The sequence below is a fragment of the Serinus canaria genome, chromosome 1, assembly GCF_022539315.1.
Source record: "Serinus canaria isolate serCan28SL12 chromosome 1, serCan2020, whole genome shotgun sequence".
Classification (NCBI taxonomy): Eukaryota; Metazoa; Chordata; class Aves; order Passeriformes; family Fringillidae; genus Serinus; species Serinus canaria.
The window spans coordinates 5980572-5999955 of record NC_066313.1 but is presented as its reverse complement, the minus strand read 5'-3'; the positions used below and the strand labels follow the sequence as shown (position 1 = coordinate 5999955).

Here is a 19384-nt window from a genome sequence, read left to right as displayed (position 1 = left end):
TCTACCTGTACACACATTATTCTGAATCATTAATATTTTATGGCTCTTGTTTTTTGACTGCTGTGGTTGCTTTTATTGCTCAGTGGTGACAAAAATGGCAAGGATACCTTATTGTTCCAGTTGTCCAAACCTTGACCACTAGATGCAGGTTTGATTGCTTCATGTAATTTTGAAGTTCCAAACTGTGTTGCTGCATTTGATTAGCATACAGATAAAGCATTTAATATTTGATTGCTCCCCTGAGATTTTAGGTAACTTTGTGTAACTAAATAGAAAGACGTTTTATCATAATTTTCTAAGTTTAATTGTAATGCATAAATTATTAGCACTTGTGGGAAAGTAGACATTACTGGGATGAAAAAGAAAACTGAAGCCAGGAGAGTATAACTGTTCATTGTTCTAAATATTAATTCTATGGTACCTTCTTGTATCAGCTGACATACGTCTTCAATGATTCTATTATTAAAATGGAACATCCTTTCCCATTAAGTTCAAGGTGGTTTATGAACCCAAGGGTTCATGTTGACCTGTTTAACAATGTTTAACAGCATCCCTAATACTTCTCTGTTTGTTTCCATAATCTTGAAGTAGAGTCATCCTACTTCTGGCTTATTCCCATATTTTTGTTTATTTTTATCTTTATCAGTTGTCTGGTGTGAACTACATCCAGTGGCATAACTGCATGAGGCTGTCTTGTTCAGTCTCACCTTTCTGAAACAAAAACATTTAACTTTTAATTTCTTCATTATGCAAAATCATAATAGTAGATACTCAGTTTCCTTTTATACAAGAAAGAAAAGATGTATATATCTCAAACAAAAAGCTTAGTAAAAATTAAACTCACAGAAGTTCCTTTCAAATGTTTTGAAACACCATTATATAGAATATTGTGTGTAAAGGCAGGTGATGTGCCTGCTTTACCAGTACTACTGTGATATCTAAAATCATTCTTTTATAATTCCTTGTGTGAGTCAAGGTAATACATTGTTCCTGAGCCTCACTTTGTTTCAGAGGAACTGAGGCTCAGATAAAGAGAACACTTTGTCAAAGCGCACTTCAAGGCATTTGTTGAATGGCAAGGGTTTCAATCTGATTTTCCATGCTTATTCCCTGAAAAACCTTGCTCTCAAGGGGTGCCACCAGCGTGATGTCCTGGAGGAGCACCTCCCCACCCTTTTGGCCTTAGGTGATGCTGTGAGCAGACCAAGCACAGCAAGAGCAAGGTTTCATGATTTTGCTCGGCCGTGAGGTGCAAAAAACCCCTTTCCACCTTAAGTATTGAAATGGATGTTGAAGGAACAGGCCCCGTGCTGCCTCCTTGGCCCAGGTGGCAGGAGCAGGGCTTTGATGAGAGGCTGCTCCCAGCAAGGGGGACTCTGTGATTTTGCTCTGCTCAGCGCCGCGGGCTCGCTGCTGCCGCTGGCGCTGGACCCAGACGTGTCACAATGAGCTCTGAATTCATGAATCTCAACTCCATGGGAGGAGGAGCAGCCTGCTAAAGATTTCCAGAAGGCAAGGAAGGCTAAAAGCACCGCTTCTCACAGCTCAAGGATTCCCAGCTGTTTCTTTACTTTCCTGTGTCTCCTTTAGCCAGTGTCTTGTAAATTGGAGCTGGGGTCTAACAGCCCAGTTCCAAATCAACAAGAACACTAAAACATGTTGTAAGTCTCAAAACATGCTTACATGTTTTACTGAACTAAGGGCTGTAACACCCTTGAAATAGCCACACTTGGCTTCACAGTTCCTAGAAACTATTTCTGTTTTTCAGCTGAATGTAGTGTCTCCTATTTGCATGTCAGGAATGGTATCATTAGAGATGTTGGTTAGATAGTCTTATCCAAAATTTCACTGACTAACTAAAGCTTCTGCATCAAAGAGGGCGTCATGATGTTTTGGAAGGGCATTTTTATTTTTAATCAGTTTCAGCATTCAGAATACTTCAGAGAAAAATATCATGTCCCTTACATGGCTATAATGTAAAGGCAATGGACTTATTAGGAAGCAAGGGAAGGAAAGAACAAAAGTTTCTCAACAGTGGCATTTGGAAAAGTTGTGTTAATTCCAGATTTGTTTAGCACATTATTTCCTACTTTCACAATTTGTCTTTTTGACTTCCTGAAGGGAGGACTAACTTTTTAGAGGTCTTTTAAAAGGAAATGTCATTAAATGAACCACTTCAGTTAAGTAAGAGTGGATGCTAAGTGATGCAGGCTAATGAGACAATTTAAGGTGAAGGGTTTATATAGCAAATCTCATGCAGTTAGAATAAGAACTGAGTAGGGAAAGAAAGGAAAAGTTGTTGGAATGATCATATAGGAGATGAGAAGAATATTTCTAGATTTTTCTTAGGCTCATAATGACTCCCAGAAATTTTTTCTGGATGTATGTCTAGATGGAAACAAATTTTAACCACTGCAGTACAAGGGTGCTGTTCTTTTAAGAGCTGTACAAAAGTAGGGGTGTTTTGCTCAGCTTTAGAGCAAGAATTTACAAGGCCAATACTCTCCTTGATTTATATAGAGTGTTCTGCTACACTTTCTGGGCAGAATGAATGTGCAATAAGAACCATGACAGTGTAATAGGGTAGATGGTAGAAATATCCATCCTTTGACTAGGAGATGATATTTGGCTCTTTTTTTTTTTTAATAAGCCTTTTATTCTCAATTCAGAATTATTTTTCTTGTTGATATGTGAGCTATAAAGCTCAAGAAGCTGTAAATCATAAGATAAGCCCTTCAAACCACAATTAGTTGCTCTGTAGATATCCTCCAGACATTTTTTCCCAACCTTTCTTGCTTACCATAAGCTTTTAAAAGACCTTCAGTAATGTGCTAAATTTTGACTGCCTACATGTTGCAGCAATCATTGCAAGGAGAGCTGTAAAGTAAATCATGAAATAGCAGCTTCATTGTTTATTTTTTCCATTAAATTTGTGTTATTTTATTTTTGAAGTTTCTGGTTGGGATTTCTCTTAAATGGAAGGCCCTGAACTACTGAATTTTTTATTTTCTTTTCTGAAGATAATATATAATTTGAAACTACTGACATATTTTGCAGAATTTTTCTGGTATTTAAAGTTTTCCTCTAGAGGAGTACTGATACTTATTTCCCCAGTGTTAGACTTTCTGCAGCTTTCCAGCATCTGGAACAAGCTCAGGCTGCTATTAAATTGGGTCTGCCATCTTCAAACAGTGTGAGCACAATCAGCATTTAGTAAAATAAACATGGCCCCATTATTTCTTAATGCCTTGCTTAACAGCTTTAAGATTAGACCATGTCCCCCCTGCTCCCAGTAGGCAGCACTTTAACAGTGAGTAATATTTCTGTCTGCCGTAGTCAAGTAATCCCAAATGTAAGTAATTTACAGGCTGGCATTAGGGACTGTTACAAGAGACATATTGTAATATGTCACTGAAAATCAGCCTGCCTCTGCACATTTGATCAACAGCCAGATGGAGGCTTTTATCACATTTATTTAATCTGAAATATACATAGTAATTACAGTGGACCTCTGGATTCTCGGTCCTTGTTGCTGTCTCAGGAGAAGGTAGGAAATGAATCTGTCAGCTGCAGACTGGTGGGGATGTGACCCCCTTGGTAGAATCTGGGTGTGTTACAGCTAGTGCTGCTGACAGTGGAGATCATGCTGCTGGAAATTAATGCATGTTGCCAAGTTAAAAAAAAAAAAAAAGGCCCATAAACCAAAGACTGTGTAACTTTATTTTTTTATGAATACAGAAAGCCTTTAGGAAAGCAAAGACCAATGTTACTTTTAGCAAACCCATTACCAATCGATGGCTTTAAGAGCAAACAATCTCTTACTAATAGCTGGATGGTATTTAACTTAAAGGCATCTGAAAACAACAGGCTTAATGTTCCCAGAGGAGAATTTGGTTAAGATATTGAATTCCATCAAGCATGTCATTATTAAAAGGGGAAAATATTTTTGTTTCCATTAGTACAGTGTTGGCATATAAAGAACGGATAGCATTCAATTAAACCACAAGGAAAAAACTCAAACAAATTGAAGGTAGATTTATCTCTTGGGCAGGAACTTCACAAATGGATGTTGCCATTGTCACAAAGAATTTTATAAGATTTTGTGCCCTAATTAGAGCAGCTGTAGAAGATGCCTCACATATTAATGGTGGTGCTGACCTTATAAATAATTTACCCCTCATTCCTGTTACTCTGTGCATTACAGCAGGCTATCTCTGCTAATGTCTCTCACATCTCTCTTTCTGATATGAGCTGGATCTGTCAACATCCACTTTTGGATCAGTTACTACCCTAACCACAAGTATGCATGGCTAGTCTGGAGATACATTGACAGATAAAATATACTATTAACTGCCAAAGAGGCTCTTCTATTACAGTTACTCAGACTGAGTAGTCCCATGACAGATTAAATGGCTGTTCAGCCTGAATAAGGTGTCAGGTTCTGGCTGTAAGTGGCTGGTATACTGGGGTGTTTTGATGTCATTATAGGCTTATAATTAGGCTAATCTGATTCGGTAAGAAAAAAATTAGTATGACAAGCGTAAAGAATTCATTTGAACAATAGGTTTTCTTCCACCACAGAACGAAGTTTTAATTAGAGCTGTTCTTCAATTAAATTAAATCTGCCCTTCTTTGTTTTAAAACTCTCATGAACATCTTCAGTATGATGTACCTTGTACAACTGTGAATCTGTTGCTGCCTCTCTGATCTTTACCCATCCTTACCTCTTCTCAAATATCTTGACATGTGTGGACTGCTTATTTGTGTTGGTATTTATTATTTGAGCTGTGCAGTGATACTGATTAGCTCTGAGAAGCAATCAGTAAGGGGGTTCATGTAACAGATAGCATGGAAAACAAGGTGGCAGAAAATCCACAGTGGAAATATTGAGGCCACTTTCCAGTGGGCTTTAGCTCTTGGGGCTTCCTTCAGTTAGCAGAGGAAGCTTTGAGCGGTCCCTTTAGTGCTTTGAATGATCACTCTCTCAGCAATCTCCCCTTGATTCCTAATGTGTATTATGGTGATAATGAGTTGCTGAAATGTGAATGCTAAGACTGCCAGAGACCATCTGAGTCTGGCCCCAGCCCCTGTGATGGCAGCCAGCAGCAGATACTCAGCCAGCTCTATGGAGCACAGGTGCCACGCTGCCTTCCCACACGTCCTGGTCATGTTTTCTCCAGCAAATCAAGGTCTGTGGGAAGTAACCAAAAGCCACAGATAAAAGATACTCAAAGAAAGGGAGAAGAAAGTGGCATCTCCAGTTTCTGTATTAATGAGAGAATGGTTTATTATTTATATAAAATAATTAACTTCTGGGGACAGGAAAAGGAGCTGTGTGCACACTAACTCCATCTGGTCTCTGGTTTTTTTTTGACAAAGAAAACCAAGAGCAGGGATCTTCCTATAGTAATTGATGGAAAGTCATCAAAAGAAAGATGACACTTCTGAAATGTGTTTTTTTCTCCCAAAGTAGGAAGTCATGATTCTCATTTTTCTAGATAGAGACAGGTTCTTTCTTTGTTCTTTTTTAAGTATCTAATAGATGGATGTTTCCAAAGTTCAGTCTTTTTTTTACTGCAATGAAGGCATTGAGCATTCTGGAACTTCACAAGAAAATGAAAATTAAAATGCTGGAACAGTTGACTCATTCAACTTAACAGGAAATTTTCATGTCATCTGTGCCAGTTGTCTTCTTTTCCTACAGCCTACAGAAGTTAGAGCTGGATGGACAAGTATTTCTTCAAACCCAGAATTGACTTAATTATCCTCTACAGAAAATAAGAGGAAGGCGAAACATTGCAGATTTCAGTTCTTTTTTCCTAAGACAAAGTCTGAAGCAATTAATGAGTTTATTGACAGCCAAAAATATAATGTTGTCAATAAGAAAAGTCTTTTATGTGCTCTAATTAGAGGAACTGTTCCCTTCAGGAAACTGGAGCTTTTACAGCAGCATTAAGGGGGAAAAAAAAGAGAAAGGAAAAAAAATTCTTTTAAAAAAATTACATCAATGACACAGGCACAAAATATGGAACAAGGCTCTAAGGACCCTGAAAAATATTGCTAAACTTTTCATCTTAATGTTCTAGGTATACAGCTCTCTTCTGAGCATTAAAATAAAATACATTTGCAAAATGAATAGGTATGGGTAATGTTTTTATTCATTTTGACAAGGGCTACCTGCTCACAAATACATATCAGGACACATTTGCATTTTTCTCTCCTCTGAAAGAAGTCTTGGCTTCATGAGAACAACAGGAGCTCTTGGAAAGGAGCTGTGGTTTCATCTGCTGAAATATTAGTGTGGGACTTATATTTTTCTGGGACATAGGCTCTTCTTAATAGGAATGTATGTAAAATTCAGCCACTTAGAGGTAAAATGGGCCAAATGTGCTACTGCAGTAGCATGGGAAGAAAAGGCTATCAATTCTGTTGAAGGTTTAGAAGTATTTTTTTCTGCCTGTCTTTGCTATGGTGGATGATGTTCTACTATTAAAATAGCAGTTTATATGTGCTGTATATTAGTGCAATGTTTTGTTCTTCCTTGCTTCAGGCACTGAAGGATAAAGAAGCTTGTCACATATTTTAAGTTCAGAATTGGTTAATAACAGAATGCATTTTCAACAAATTTCACAACCAGCCCCTTTGGGCTGCTACTCTTTGCAATTTAAATGAAGGTGCAGAAAGTTTCTTTTCCCTCTTAACAATAGTTTCACAAGTTTGGCATACATGTACTTTAGTGGTTAGTAGTAGATTACTAAAAGAGATTAAAAACACCTGTTTCAGCCTTCCAGGCCATGCAAGAGAAATTGAACTCTGGGGTGCCCAAATTAAGATGCTAAAATGGGTAAATTCTAACTTACACAGCATTTATCACAGACAACACTTCTGCCACTTTTCCTAAGGCAAATACCTTGTCAGCTATCACTTCAGTCTAACCTTCTATCCATAATGTGGTACAATTCCCACTTTAGTCTTTTTTCCTACTGATGTAAAACCAGATATTTGAGGTTCTGTTTTGAGGTTTTTGGTTTGGTGTTTTTTTAGCTTGTTTGTTTTGATTTTTCTTCAGTTTTACTTTTTCCCCCCCAAACTTGCCTTGGTTGGACAATTAAATATTTTATGAACCCTATGGCTAAATCTTGGCAATGACATTAGTCTGAATACATTTCAGAACCCAAGTTTGTGTCATAAGCTGCAGAAAGACATCTTCTCTGGTTTCCACGAGATTGTGCCTTGTGGCTTTTTAACTGAATTATGGAAATACTGCAGTGTGAGCTGAGAGAAGAAGGAAGAGAAGCATGAAGGGTGGGCTTTGGGGAAAGGAGAAAAAGGTGAGGAAGCAAGGTCTCAGAGGTTATAAATGCCACCTAGCCATGTGAAAACTTCAAACAGGATCTGTGCCACTGGACACCAAAGTATTTGCAATAGAGAGAAACCTCTAATGAAAAATTGATTCTTGGGCAGAGATTTTCAAGGAAGCTTTTGTCTCTATTAGGGCATTTATAAAGGTATCCTTTCTACACATTCTCTGATATCTAATAAGCTCTGAGCCCCTGCTGCAACCTGTCCTCTCAGGTTAGTTATAAGAAAACAAGACTCAAGTTCTTCACTGTCTCTGAAAACTTGTTGTAATGGAACCATGTTGCATAAGTAATTTGAACAGAGTGAAAGAGAAAATCACACTAGCTCTCATCTCCTTGGGAAATTAAGCTGATATGAAGAAAAACTTCACTGGGGAATATTTCTAATGTACTTTACATTCACTAGTGGACTTCAGAAACCCTCTAAGTACTCTCCCCCCATAGTTGTTGCAGTTTGGTCTCTGCTGGTTAGGACACTTCAAAGCAGTACAGGTTTAGATATCTCATTATTTGAGGCTCCTTGCTAGATTTTCTCCAGAAATCATCACAGTCTCCCCCTACTCATTTTCATATTCACCTGTACTATTTCAATAGCCTTTCAAATAAGACAGAGCTATTTATTTAATTTTTGTACTTGTTGGGGTTTCCCACCCTAAAATGCACATTGCTTTATTGATCTGATTTGAGCAAAACACTTAAAACAATAGCTTTTTTGCAAAAATATGAAATATTAGTGAGTTGTACTGAGGGTCAGAGCAAGTCCCTGAATATGGGGAAACAATCAGGAGTCATTTGAAGAGATTTTTCTGCCATATAAATTGTAACACGGAGCCATGCCTCAGGAGCCCTTATTGGAGCAATTCTACTTTGCAACAGCATTTGATTATTCATGAAATCAGTATAAGTGACTGTAGGCTGGTGGTTTCAGTACCTCTGTGAGAAATGGGACAGCCCTTTCTTTTCCCAGCCTTAAGGAACAGTAATTTATGAATTATACATATACTTAATAATTCTTCACTTTGTGAATGCTATTTAAGCTCCCCAGCAAATTAGGATATTCCCAATTTTTTGTATAGTAGAAAAAATGGTAAAATTTTTTTTTATTTTGGATGCCTCAAAACCTAGGTCATCTCATGCTTCAAGTGATTTTTTTAAAGCTTCACCATATGAGCCAAAAATACATATTGACAAAAATTTTGCAAAAGAGAGGGCTACTTGAGCACATATTCCCCAAAATATGCCATTTCAGCATTCACAAATGTGCTTGTTTTGCCTTTGCTCAGAAAGGGTTATCTGACCCTTTCCTGCAGCCTACTCAGTCAAGTCAACTCTGCATAAATAAGAAGGAAACTTATGCATGAGGAAACTGAAATTAGGTGAATAATTAACATACACTTTATGCAAAAGCATGAAAAACTATTCCAGAATTTCTCTGCGTAACTAAAGTGTGAATTCATATTAAAATATTCTACATTGAAACTTTGTCAGCAGGTCATAAAAAGCACATATCCACTTATTGATTAGGTCTAAGGTTTATCTGATGTGTTTCATCTTTTAAAAAATTAGGCTTTTTTTTTCCCCCCTCTTAGTCATTTTAAGAATGTTATTTAATTTAAATGTGTGTTATTTAATTTAAGTGTATTCACAGTTTGTGAACAAACAGTAACAGGGAAACCCCAAAAGCTGAAAATGGGTAAATTTTCACAGCATTGGCAATTAGTATTTTGAAAAAGCTTTCTAAATTTTGGTGGAGGGGGGAAAAGAGCAAATAAAAGAATATAGTGAGGTTTTGTGTCACTATGTTTTTATAAGATTTTCTTAGTTTCATCAAAGCAGAACTGATCTCTGAAGATCTAGTCTGATTGCAAAATTGTAATTCCACTGTTTCAAGCCATGGGTACTGTAGCTACCTGTGCTCATGCAGTAAAAACCAGTATGTATTAAAACAGTACAGGGTAATCTTTTTTTCTTCTTCTTTTTTTTATAGAAACAGCTGAATTATAAGTATTTATTGCACAGTTGCATACCTAATATTTAATTTGTTGGAGTGGTGTGTATGGCAGGGTAGGATTTACTTGGTAAAGTCCATGAAGCTTAAAATGTGAATCTAAAATTAATCTAAATAGTATTCTGCTGTTTGGAAATCAGACTGTAGAGTGGTCAGTGGTTTCAGAAACTTTATTGGCAGCTGCTAAGACTTGTGCCCAGAACACTTGAATGATTATGCACATTCACTGTAAAAATACCTAAAATACCAGAAGTATAGCTTCCAAATCCCTGTATTTCTGTCTTTCAGATACTGCTCAGGAACATTTTGAAACAGTCATTATTTATACCACAATAGAAAGCCCCAGATCTATAATTCACTCATGGGGCTTAGGTCATTTCACGAAAGGCAAAAGTATAGTGCATTACTCTGTATGCATAATGTAGAGTATGTTTATATTTAATGCTAGCATTATTTTTCTATGAGGAGCTTATTCATGAGGTATGCTTCCAGTTCAGAATATTGTTTATGTTGTGCAGATTTTCATTTCGAGATGGAAAAAAGGTTTGCTTCCCAAGAAAATGTCAGCCCCTTTTAAGAATCTTTCTTTGTTTCCTTTGCTTCCATCTTTTCCTTACTCTCCTTCATTTCCTTTATCCTTTTTAACAGAGGAATTGTTCATTGGTAATGTAGTAGTAAAAGGTTAAGTAAAAGTTTTTGGAGTTTTTTTTTCTGGACAAACTTCTCTAGCAATACCAACCCAATCTAATCTGGTTTTGATAGCAAGGTTGAAATTAGAGCAAAAAATATGCTGCTACTTTTGCAATCCAATGAATACCTACATTAATTTTAATGTTAAAAAATTTCAGCCTATAGCAGTATTAGAATCTCATTAATCCACACTAATAGGTGGAAACCTTGTGTTGAGGCTGGCTTTGGGTCATTTCCTTTAGTCACAGCAGGTGTTTTAGAGAAGTGAGTCACTCTGAGTTGGAAACACCAGAGGATAAAAACACAGAGATGTATTTTTCTCAGTGAATTGTGAGGATTTTTTATCTGTAATGTTTATTACAGCTCACAGAGGATGTGCATTGTAAGTCTGGGTATTGAGCTAAGGCTGTGCGCCTCAATCAGCTTTGCAAAAAGGCCTGTAGATAAAGTTTTGTGCTAACCCTTCTCTGGATTATGCCCTGCATCAGGAAGTATATTATCCCTTAGAAGATCTCCTTTTATTCTTCACTGTTACTGGCAGCACCCCATCAGGAGCCAGTTTTTAGTGGGAAAACACGTTCATGATGCTCCTGTCCCAGTGCTGCCAGAGAGCATCTCCTGCAGGTCACACACTGCAGGGCTTGGGGACATGGGAGGTCCTCAGAGTCCAAATGGGTCCTGCCCTTTTGCTGCAGAGGGGAGCTTTTCTCACCATTGCCACAGGCAGCACAAAAGGAGGAATCTTCTTGATGGCTCAAGCAGGCTGACATTCCTGCAGCAAGCTGTCACCTTCCATCTTCTCAAGCACATCCTCCTTGCTCTGCTCACAAAACAAAGCCCCTGCAAGGCAAGGGAGAGGAAGGCTGAATGCTCCAAGTTCCTTATTTTGGAAGGCAGTGCTTCAGCACTCTTTTTTTCCCCTGTGAGTCTGCTGGTGCACAGGGTTTGGGATCAGGTTTAATGACCAAAATAGAACCTATGTCCTGCTGGGGTTGTGATGTGTACTCAGCGTGGTGCCACCCCCAGCAGCACCATGCCAGGAGGATGTGGAGGTGGAAGAGGATGCAGAAGAGCTTAAGGTTTTTCTAGCTTTTTTGAGGGCAAATGCCTATTATTTGCCATCATATCCACAGAAGTGCTATGACCAGCTTTCCCAAAGTCCTTGTGGCAGCCAGAAGAGAAAGGTGTGGGAGCTCAGAAAGCCAGCAATAAGTGACAAAGTCCTGCCTGATGAGTCCAGTGACTGTTATGAGCAGAACCGAATCTGTACCAGTGGCCACACCACTCTGTGCTCCAGCACACCTGAAAATGTAGTTGTAGAATGCTTCACAGCTTGCAAAAGGAAGGGAAAACAGGATTCTTTTCTTTCCTCTGTGGAGCATGATATACATTGTAGATCTTGATATCATAGAATTGCTTGAGTAGGAAGGGACCTTAAAGATCATGTAGTTCCACGAGCAGGAACACCTACCACTAGATCAGCTTGCTCAGAGCCACATCCAACCTGGTCTTGAGCACTTCCAGGGATGGGACAACCTGTGCCAGTGCCTCACTGCCCCCATAGTGAAAAATTTCTTCCTAAAATCTACTCTAAACCTACTCTTAGTTTGAAGCTATTTCCCCTTGTCCTATCATTACAAACCCTTGTAAATAGCATCTCTCCATCTTTCTTGCAGGCTCCCTTCAGGTACTTGAAGGCCTCAATTAGGTCACCCAAAAGCCATGTCTTCTCCAGGCTGAACAATCCCAATGCTCTCAGCCTTTCCTCATAGGAGAGGTGCCCCATCCCTCACATCAACTTGGTGGTCTCCTCTGGATTCACTCCAGAGGTCTGTGTCCTTCCTGTGCTGGAAATGCCGGAACTGGATGCAGTTCTCCAGATGGGGTCCCAGAAGAGTGGCTCAGAGGGACAGAATTCCCTCCCTTGACTGCTGCCCACAGTGCTTTGGGTGCAGCCCAGGACACATTTGGCTTTCTGGGCTGCAAGAGCACAAGGCCAGCTTACCCACCAGCACCCCCAAGTCCTTCTCAGCCAGACTGTTCTAGATCTGTTCATCCCCCAGCTTGGACTGAGAACGGGATTTGCCCTGACCTGGATGCAGCACCAGCACTTAGCCTTGTTACACCTCATGAGACTCCCATACCAGACGTATCCATACACCTTACTGCCATATAGCAATCCAGGTCAGCAGAACGTAATCATGGTATTACAGAATCACACCTCCTCAGCATTATCAGAGGCCTTTTTATCATCTTCACAGATTTGCCCTCTTTTATGTGTAAATATTTTTCCTGCCTTTCCCTTTTGCAAAGCAAAGAAGTTGTTTGCAAACTATTTGAAGAACATAAACAGCTCCTAGAAGGGAAATGCCGTTGAAGCAGTGAGAGTGGAATGATTGCAGCATACAGTACATGCTAATAACATCTTCAGAGAATTACTATTACTTCATAGCAGAGGCATTTTCATTATAATAAGAACCGTGTCATGATCCTCAGATTAAAATTTTACCTTCTGTAAGGTTAATAAAGAAGTAAGTAAAATTTACTTCTTTATTGAGTCAACAGTCACAGATTACTGGTTTGTTGTTAAAAGCTCTGAAGAATTACTCACCCCAAAGTTGTGCCATTTCCCATGATTGTCTCTTTGCAACTTTTGTGACACATCGGGTATCAGAACAGGCAAATGACCTCTACAAAACCCTTGAATCTGACAGTATTCCTAGTGCTCTGAGCTGGGAAATGGAACTTGCTGATTCACTCTGCCATTAGCAAATGTGCAGATGACACAAAGTTGTGGGGGGGTGTTGATCTTTTGGAGGGTGGGAGGGCTCTGCAGAGGGACCTGGATAGGCTGGGTTGATGGGCTGCGTAGAGCAGCATGAGGTCTAACAACACCAAAGTTCAAGCCGTGCCAGAGGAGGCTTAGACATTGGGAAGAAGTTCTTCACAGAAAGAGTGACTGGGCATTGGGATGGGCTGGCTAGGGAGGTGGTGGAGTCACCATCCCTGGAGTTGTTAAGAAGTGATGGATGTGGCACTCAGTGCCATGGACTGCTTGATAAGGTGGTTGGGCTTGATGGTCTCAAAGGTCTTTTCCATCCCAGCTGACTCTGTGATTCTGTGCTATCTATTACAGCTTGGTGTAATAGATATCACACACTGGGTGTTAATTGAGCATTTGTAGTAAATTCACAAACTGATGCTTGAGTCTGAATGCTGAGTTTCAGGTTGCCTGATACCTTTATCTAACCAAATCCATGCAGACTCAGCCATGTGCAGAGGAACTTGGCACGGCTGCACTTTATCTGCCTTTTTATTTCTGGTGCAAGAGGGTAGGAATGAGAGGAAGAGAACATATAAGGGTTCCCCACTGGGAATCAATTCTATAAATTATGTATTATACAGACACTATTCTGCTGATGCTATCTGATCCCCAATTCTCACTTCCTTGTTTTTCCTTCTATAAATAGCTGTGGCCAGGTTTTCTGTTGTAAAATGACTAGGACAAAACTAGGAACCTTTTTCATTTAATAACCTCTTCCAAAGAAGAATAGGGTAATATTTTTCATAACTGTGATGTCCTCAGGGTTTTAACAATCTGGGAATACAAGCAGCACTGTGCTGTTGATAAGATACCAGGAGTAAAAGTGGGAATAACAGTACTGAATATTAAAGAGTGAAATGCCCTATTTTCTGGATGATCACTATAAAACTTGGTATTGTGATTTTTTTTTCTGTCTTTTTTTTTTTTTTTTTTCTCTGTGTAGGACCACTTTTTCTTTTTTGTCTCCCCCTCTAGATCCAAATGCTCTGGCTGGACAGACCGGACCTGATCACGCTCTTATAGGAGGAATAGTGGCTGTAGTTGTCTTTGTAACACTATGTTCTATAATTCTCCTTGGTCGATACCTGGCAAGACATAAAGGTAGGACACATTTAATGGAAGTTCAGGCACTCTTGGAAGCAAGGCATGATTTCACCTGGGGGTGCGGGTGCCATTCCCTTTCACCTTCCCCCCCTCTGCTAAATGATTGGAACTAAAGATGGTTCTCAGTCCAGTAACAAGTGAAGTCCCTGTGAATTTTCACCAGTTTTCCAGTGGGCTGGCCAAGGCAAAGGACATGGAGTTAGTGCACGCCCAAGGTCATCTTATAAGTCAGTGATTTAGGGTGACCAAGGGGTAAGATTGCCCCTTGGTTTGGGATCTTAACTCCTGATCTTTGATTACATGTTCTCATCATGTTCTCATAGTTTTAACTACATATCAGTTGAGCAGAATATATATGCATTGAGTGAACAAGATTTATATTTTAATGGATTTTGCTAATGTTTCAAGTATATGTTTAAAAGATAATATTGGAATTCAGTAGTCAGAATTCAAATCAGTTCATCAATGATCCCACTGGAATAAGGGGTTCATTCCTGGAGCTGGCTTTACTTTATTCTGTGATTTTACCTTAATAATTCTGGTCCCTTCATTTTCAGTCCCCTCTGCCACTAAAAATAACAGGAATGGAGTGCTACTGACTTCTGACTTCTTTGTGATTTGATTTTGACCTAGTTAGTTCCAAAATCGTGCCTTGAGATTTAACCTTTGTACAGCTTGTAGGCCTTTTGCTAAAACTCAGCTGATTCCCTTTCCACACACCTCAAAAAAACCCAAAAACATAGAGGATGAGGGTTGGTATTAATTCAGTAACTCTCATTTTAGCTAGAATAATCATATACCTAGCAAACATAAATTGATAAAAAAACATCTTTACAATTTGATTATACTACCTGGGAGAAAATTAGATTTTTTTTTTTTAATGAGACAGTGAAAGTGTCTCTCTTTTGTTTTACTTTCCTGAAGGAACAATTGTACATCTTATGCCAGCATAAATAATTTTCACAAAGGGAAATTTGACTGTTGTACACATTTCTTCTTTTCCTTCATTCATTTCTAGAGCATAAAAATAGCTGTGATACTATTATATGAGTTGGTTCTCTTAATAAAACTGCCTCAAATTTGTAATTCTTGGAACCTACTATGATACAATTCGGTAAAATTAAACCATAGATACGATCAATATAAAGCAGAAATGCAAATGATCAGTGGCCATTAAAAAAAACAAAAGCAGTTTTACAAATCTCTAAGTTTTCAAGATTGCTTTGTTTTTTATAGATAGCTATTTCATTAAATAACCAAGATTTTATCACTGATTCTATAATTGAAAAATATATTTCATATTACTGCAGTTAGATAAAATGGAGTTTTTTTAAAATATTTCCTTAATTTGTTGTGGATATACTAGAATTTGTATACATGCCTTTACCAGTATTGGTATCAGTGTAAATATTTTTTAAGCAAATTAGAAGTTGGAGCACACATTTATGGTGTGTACTAAAAACTTTGTAAAAATATTTTTCATTAATTGAAAAATTGGAGTGCATTGTTTGAAATGTACTTCCTGTAATGCAGTGTAAAATAAAACCTAATAATTCTCTTTTTCTTTTCTTTTCTCTTGCACTGATTCCTACAGGAACATATTTAACAAATGAAGCAAAAGGAGCTGAAGATGCACCTGATGCCGACACAGCCATTATCAATGCAGAAGGCAGTCAAGTCAATGCAGAGGAGAAAAAAGAGTATTTCATTTAGATGCAGAGCTAGAATCTTGGAGTTTTACTTATCAGGCTGACTGCTGGAGAAAACTGGCTATCATTTCTCAGAATTCATTTCTGCCATCTTCTGCTATCTTTATTAACTCACATACCTGCTATAAGTAGCCAGTTTATGCCAACAATCAGCTGTTGACATCATCATTCTATAATTACAGTATCATGCATAAAACAGGACATTTCTTATTGCCTAAAAATCATATCCACTGCTCTCTTAACATACAGTGCTTGAATATACAGCCTTAACAATGTTAATCATCATCCTAATTCATGTTTCTACATATTTAAGTGTTATGCAGCTTTCTTTTCCAGTTTTCTTTTATCATGTCCCTATTAGAATGTCATAGAACAAAATCCATAACAAGTACTATTAGGTAGGTCCTAATAACTTACAGAAAATGTTAAGTCTAAGATTAGAGGTTTACAAAGAATATTTTATATCTGTCTATCTATAGTTCAAAAAGTAACTTGTTTTTTTAAACATATGCCCTTGGAAACACAAATTGAAATCTGTTGAGTATAGTTTCTCACATGTTTGGATTTGGTGGGGAAAAAGATCAGTCCAGTGAATTTTTCAGGGTGTTTTGCTTTGTTTTGTTATGATTTAAATGGTACCTTGACAACAGTGCCATGTTTCAGTGGTAAAAACTTGCTGAGTAGCTATACAGACTCTGAAATTTAGATAATAGAGCTTCTTTTGAAACAATTTGTCCTGCCCTTTTACTGGCTTTGGGATCACAAAGATTAGAGAACTTTCTGAGTAATTTATGTTTTTATAATTTATTTGCTAAACATGAACTCACCTTCCTACTCAAATTTGATGTGTTCATGGGGCACAATTGCAAGGCATTTTAGTATCTGTATATAGTGCATATAATAAATTCAATTAAACATTATTTGATACATATTCAACTTTTTTGGCAGTAGCTAAGTCAGTCACAAGTAAGCATTTTCTAATGTCCATTATATCCCTTTAGATATGACTCAAAATCAATATTCTGAGTAGATAACATGTGTTAGTATTTTTTTGTCTGTATGTCCTAGCACTGTTCAGCAGCAAACTTTTCTAGTTCTTGTTAATTTTTTCTTTGTTATACAATGGAAGCACAATGTTATATGGAAAGGTAGTTTTAAGCTAACAACCAGTGCACAGCCTCAGGTTTTAAATTACAACCACATTTGATTACTATCCTTAAAAAGTACTATTGAGTTGCTAAAATTCTCAATTTTAATTTGGCAGTTCCAGAGCTGCTTCTCTATGTTGGTTTGCCAAAAAAAAAAAAAAAAAACCCTAAAAAAAAAAACAAAAAGAAAAAAAAAAAGAAAAAATAGAAGTGTTAAAACAAAAGATATATGTTTTGTGTATACAGTAAATGGACTAATTCTTTATATTAAATTCCTGTCTATGCATTTTGTGAGGTACAAACTTATGTCACCGTGAATGATAGAGAATTCCTGCCATGCTTTTAGCTCCACAGTGAAGGTCTCTGTTTGGATTATTTCTGATTTTTTTTTTTTTTTTGTGTAATTGACAGCTGAAAAATCACATGCTCTTAAATATGACAACAAAACACTGTAAGCCCATTGGCTTATTTCCTCTTCCAATGAAAAGAAAAGGTTGCCATAACAGGTCTTGGAAATGATTCTACACTGGAGAAATCAAGTTAAGTCTAGCTGGAGCTCGCTTTGCTCCTGTGTTTTGCACCTTTGACAAAAGAAGTATTTCTCTCTGGTTGGTGTGTTTGTGAAGCATAAAAGCATGATGGTCTTCTGTAAAGGACTTTCTCCTGGGATTTTATTTTTGTGTGGGGAAGGGAGAATTTGGGATACGACATCATGTGGTATGGTAAAATGGAAGATAAAGGTGCTGTGACAGATTATTTATCAGAAGAATATAAACCTTTTAAGGACAATATTAGAGTATTTTAATTGTTTTTGTTGAAGCATCTATCTTGTTAATTTCTAAGAAAAAAGGGTGACGTCAATCAAAGCAGCACTTTTTTTCAAAATATACAGACATAAATAATATGATGTGGTTGAGTGTTAACATAATAAATCATATACAGTATGACATTTTAAAGAAATAAGTCTGCATTGATGTGATTGCATGCTTGTTTTTACAGTTCACTCCATACCCATCTGTGGAAAAATGCAATAATATGTTAATATAATATGGTAGTTTGAGAGAACCAGGTAGGTGCTACTAGACACATTGAAAACTAGTATAGGTTTACAAGATATTCATGTCTTTCAAAACATAAACATGTAAAAGGCTGGCAAAGGAAGTCATTCAGTTTAATACCAAAAATATGGGTTCTTGTCACAGCAGTAAGTTACATTAGCTGTAGTACAGTATCAAAGTTTTATTTCAGGACCTGGGGCCCAGTTCAACAAAGCTTTTAAGCTCATAGTCAGCTTCAGGCATCAGAGGAGTTTCCTTGGAGTATAAGGCACTGTTCATATGCTTAAAAACGAAGTGCTTCCCTGGATGAGGGCCTTATTTGCTCCAGTGGAATTCCCCACCAGCGTGGTGTTTACACATTTCTTCATCCTTCCTAACTCCAGCTCGCTTGAATAGTAGGGTTGTTACTTGAACCATTACCCAGCCAAGGTCAGGTAGGGCCTTCAAAAGCAGGATTGGCCTTGTGGTGACCATTTCAAACCATATTCTCCAGTGATGTACAGACAGCATTTCAACTTGGCAAAAAAACAGATATAAACTGTACTGTTAAGACAGGTTTGTTTGGGATTTTTTTCATTGGCTTTCAATTTAAACTGCTCACATATGCACATTTTTAACCCATTTGATCTTCCATTGTCTTGCACCTGGTGATGTTCCTTGCAGCTGTGCACAGCAGGTGTGAAAAGCCCCACACAGAGCATTCTACCTGGATAGCACTTTGCAGGCCTGTCTGGTCTTCACGGGTTCAAATAACTACACTGGGTGTAAAGAGGCATCCCTCTTTTCTGTCAGCAGAGTCATGGCTCAACACTAATGACATTAAGTAGGCTAAAAGCCAGTTGTCCATTCTTTTTGACCGAGTTCCCATTCTGAGAAGAAAAAAGAAAAGTTTTTATGATGGTGTGAGACACCAGCGAGTGTGTAAAAAGGAGGCTCTAAATGGGAACCACCTTCACTAAAATATATGTGACATCCTCTCCCTCACTCACTTGCAGAGTAGTTTTCTCCAGACTAGGTAGCTAGTTTCTGCCAGTGTACTGTTTACAGTGTCGATTGCTGATTATTTTTAAACTTTTGATGTAGACTTTAATTTTTTTTTGTTGGTGTTTTTAATGCTTCAAGAACATTCTCATTATATGAACAAGAAAGCAGTGCATCAGAAGACAAGGGGTGCATCATCCCACTCTTTTAGTGTCATCTGACAAACCAAGAGACAGTTTAAGGAACCTGATGTTTAACTTGAGGCTCAGAGTTAAGCTAGAACATCTCAAAAAGTTTCCACATTACTTAAGGATGGTTCGTCTTGCACTGAGACTCTCTCTAAAGGAACACATGAAGAAAAGCAACTTTTCTAAGTGAGACATGAAAGTTAACATCTTGTGTGTTTTCATTGCAGTATAATATATATATAAATATATATATATATAGCTATTTCAATGAAAAGAAAGGACAGAATCATCTGTAATTATGTAATTCATGATT

General features: G+C 37.8%; 1 protein-coding gene across 1 annotated transcript in view; it reads left to right on the top strand.

Annotated features, from left to right (window-relative positions):
• The window catches only part of CADM2 (cell adhesion molecule 2), a 563702-nt gene extending 544548 nt beyond the window's left edge, over positions 1 to 19154 (top strand). The window contains exons 9-10 of the mRNA XM_030234833.2: positions 13859 to 13984; positions 15582 to 19154. Coding sequence (XP_030090693.1) covers positions 13859 to 13984; positions 15582 to 15700 — 245 coding nt within the window. The 3' untranslated portion in view covers positions 15701 to 19154. The remainder of the gene's footprint in view (positions 1 to 13858; positions 13985 to 15581) is intronic.
• The last annotated feature ends 230 nt before the right edge of the window (positions 19155 to 19384 follow it).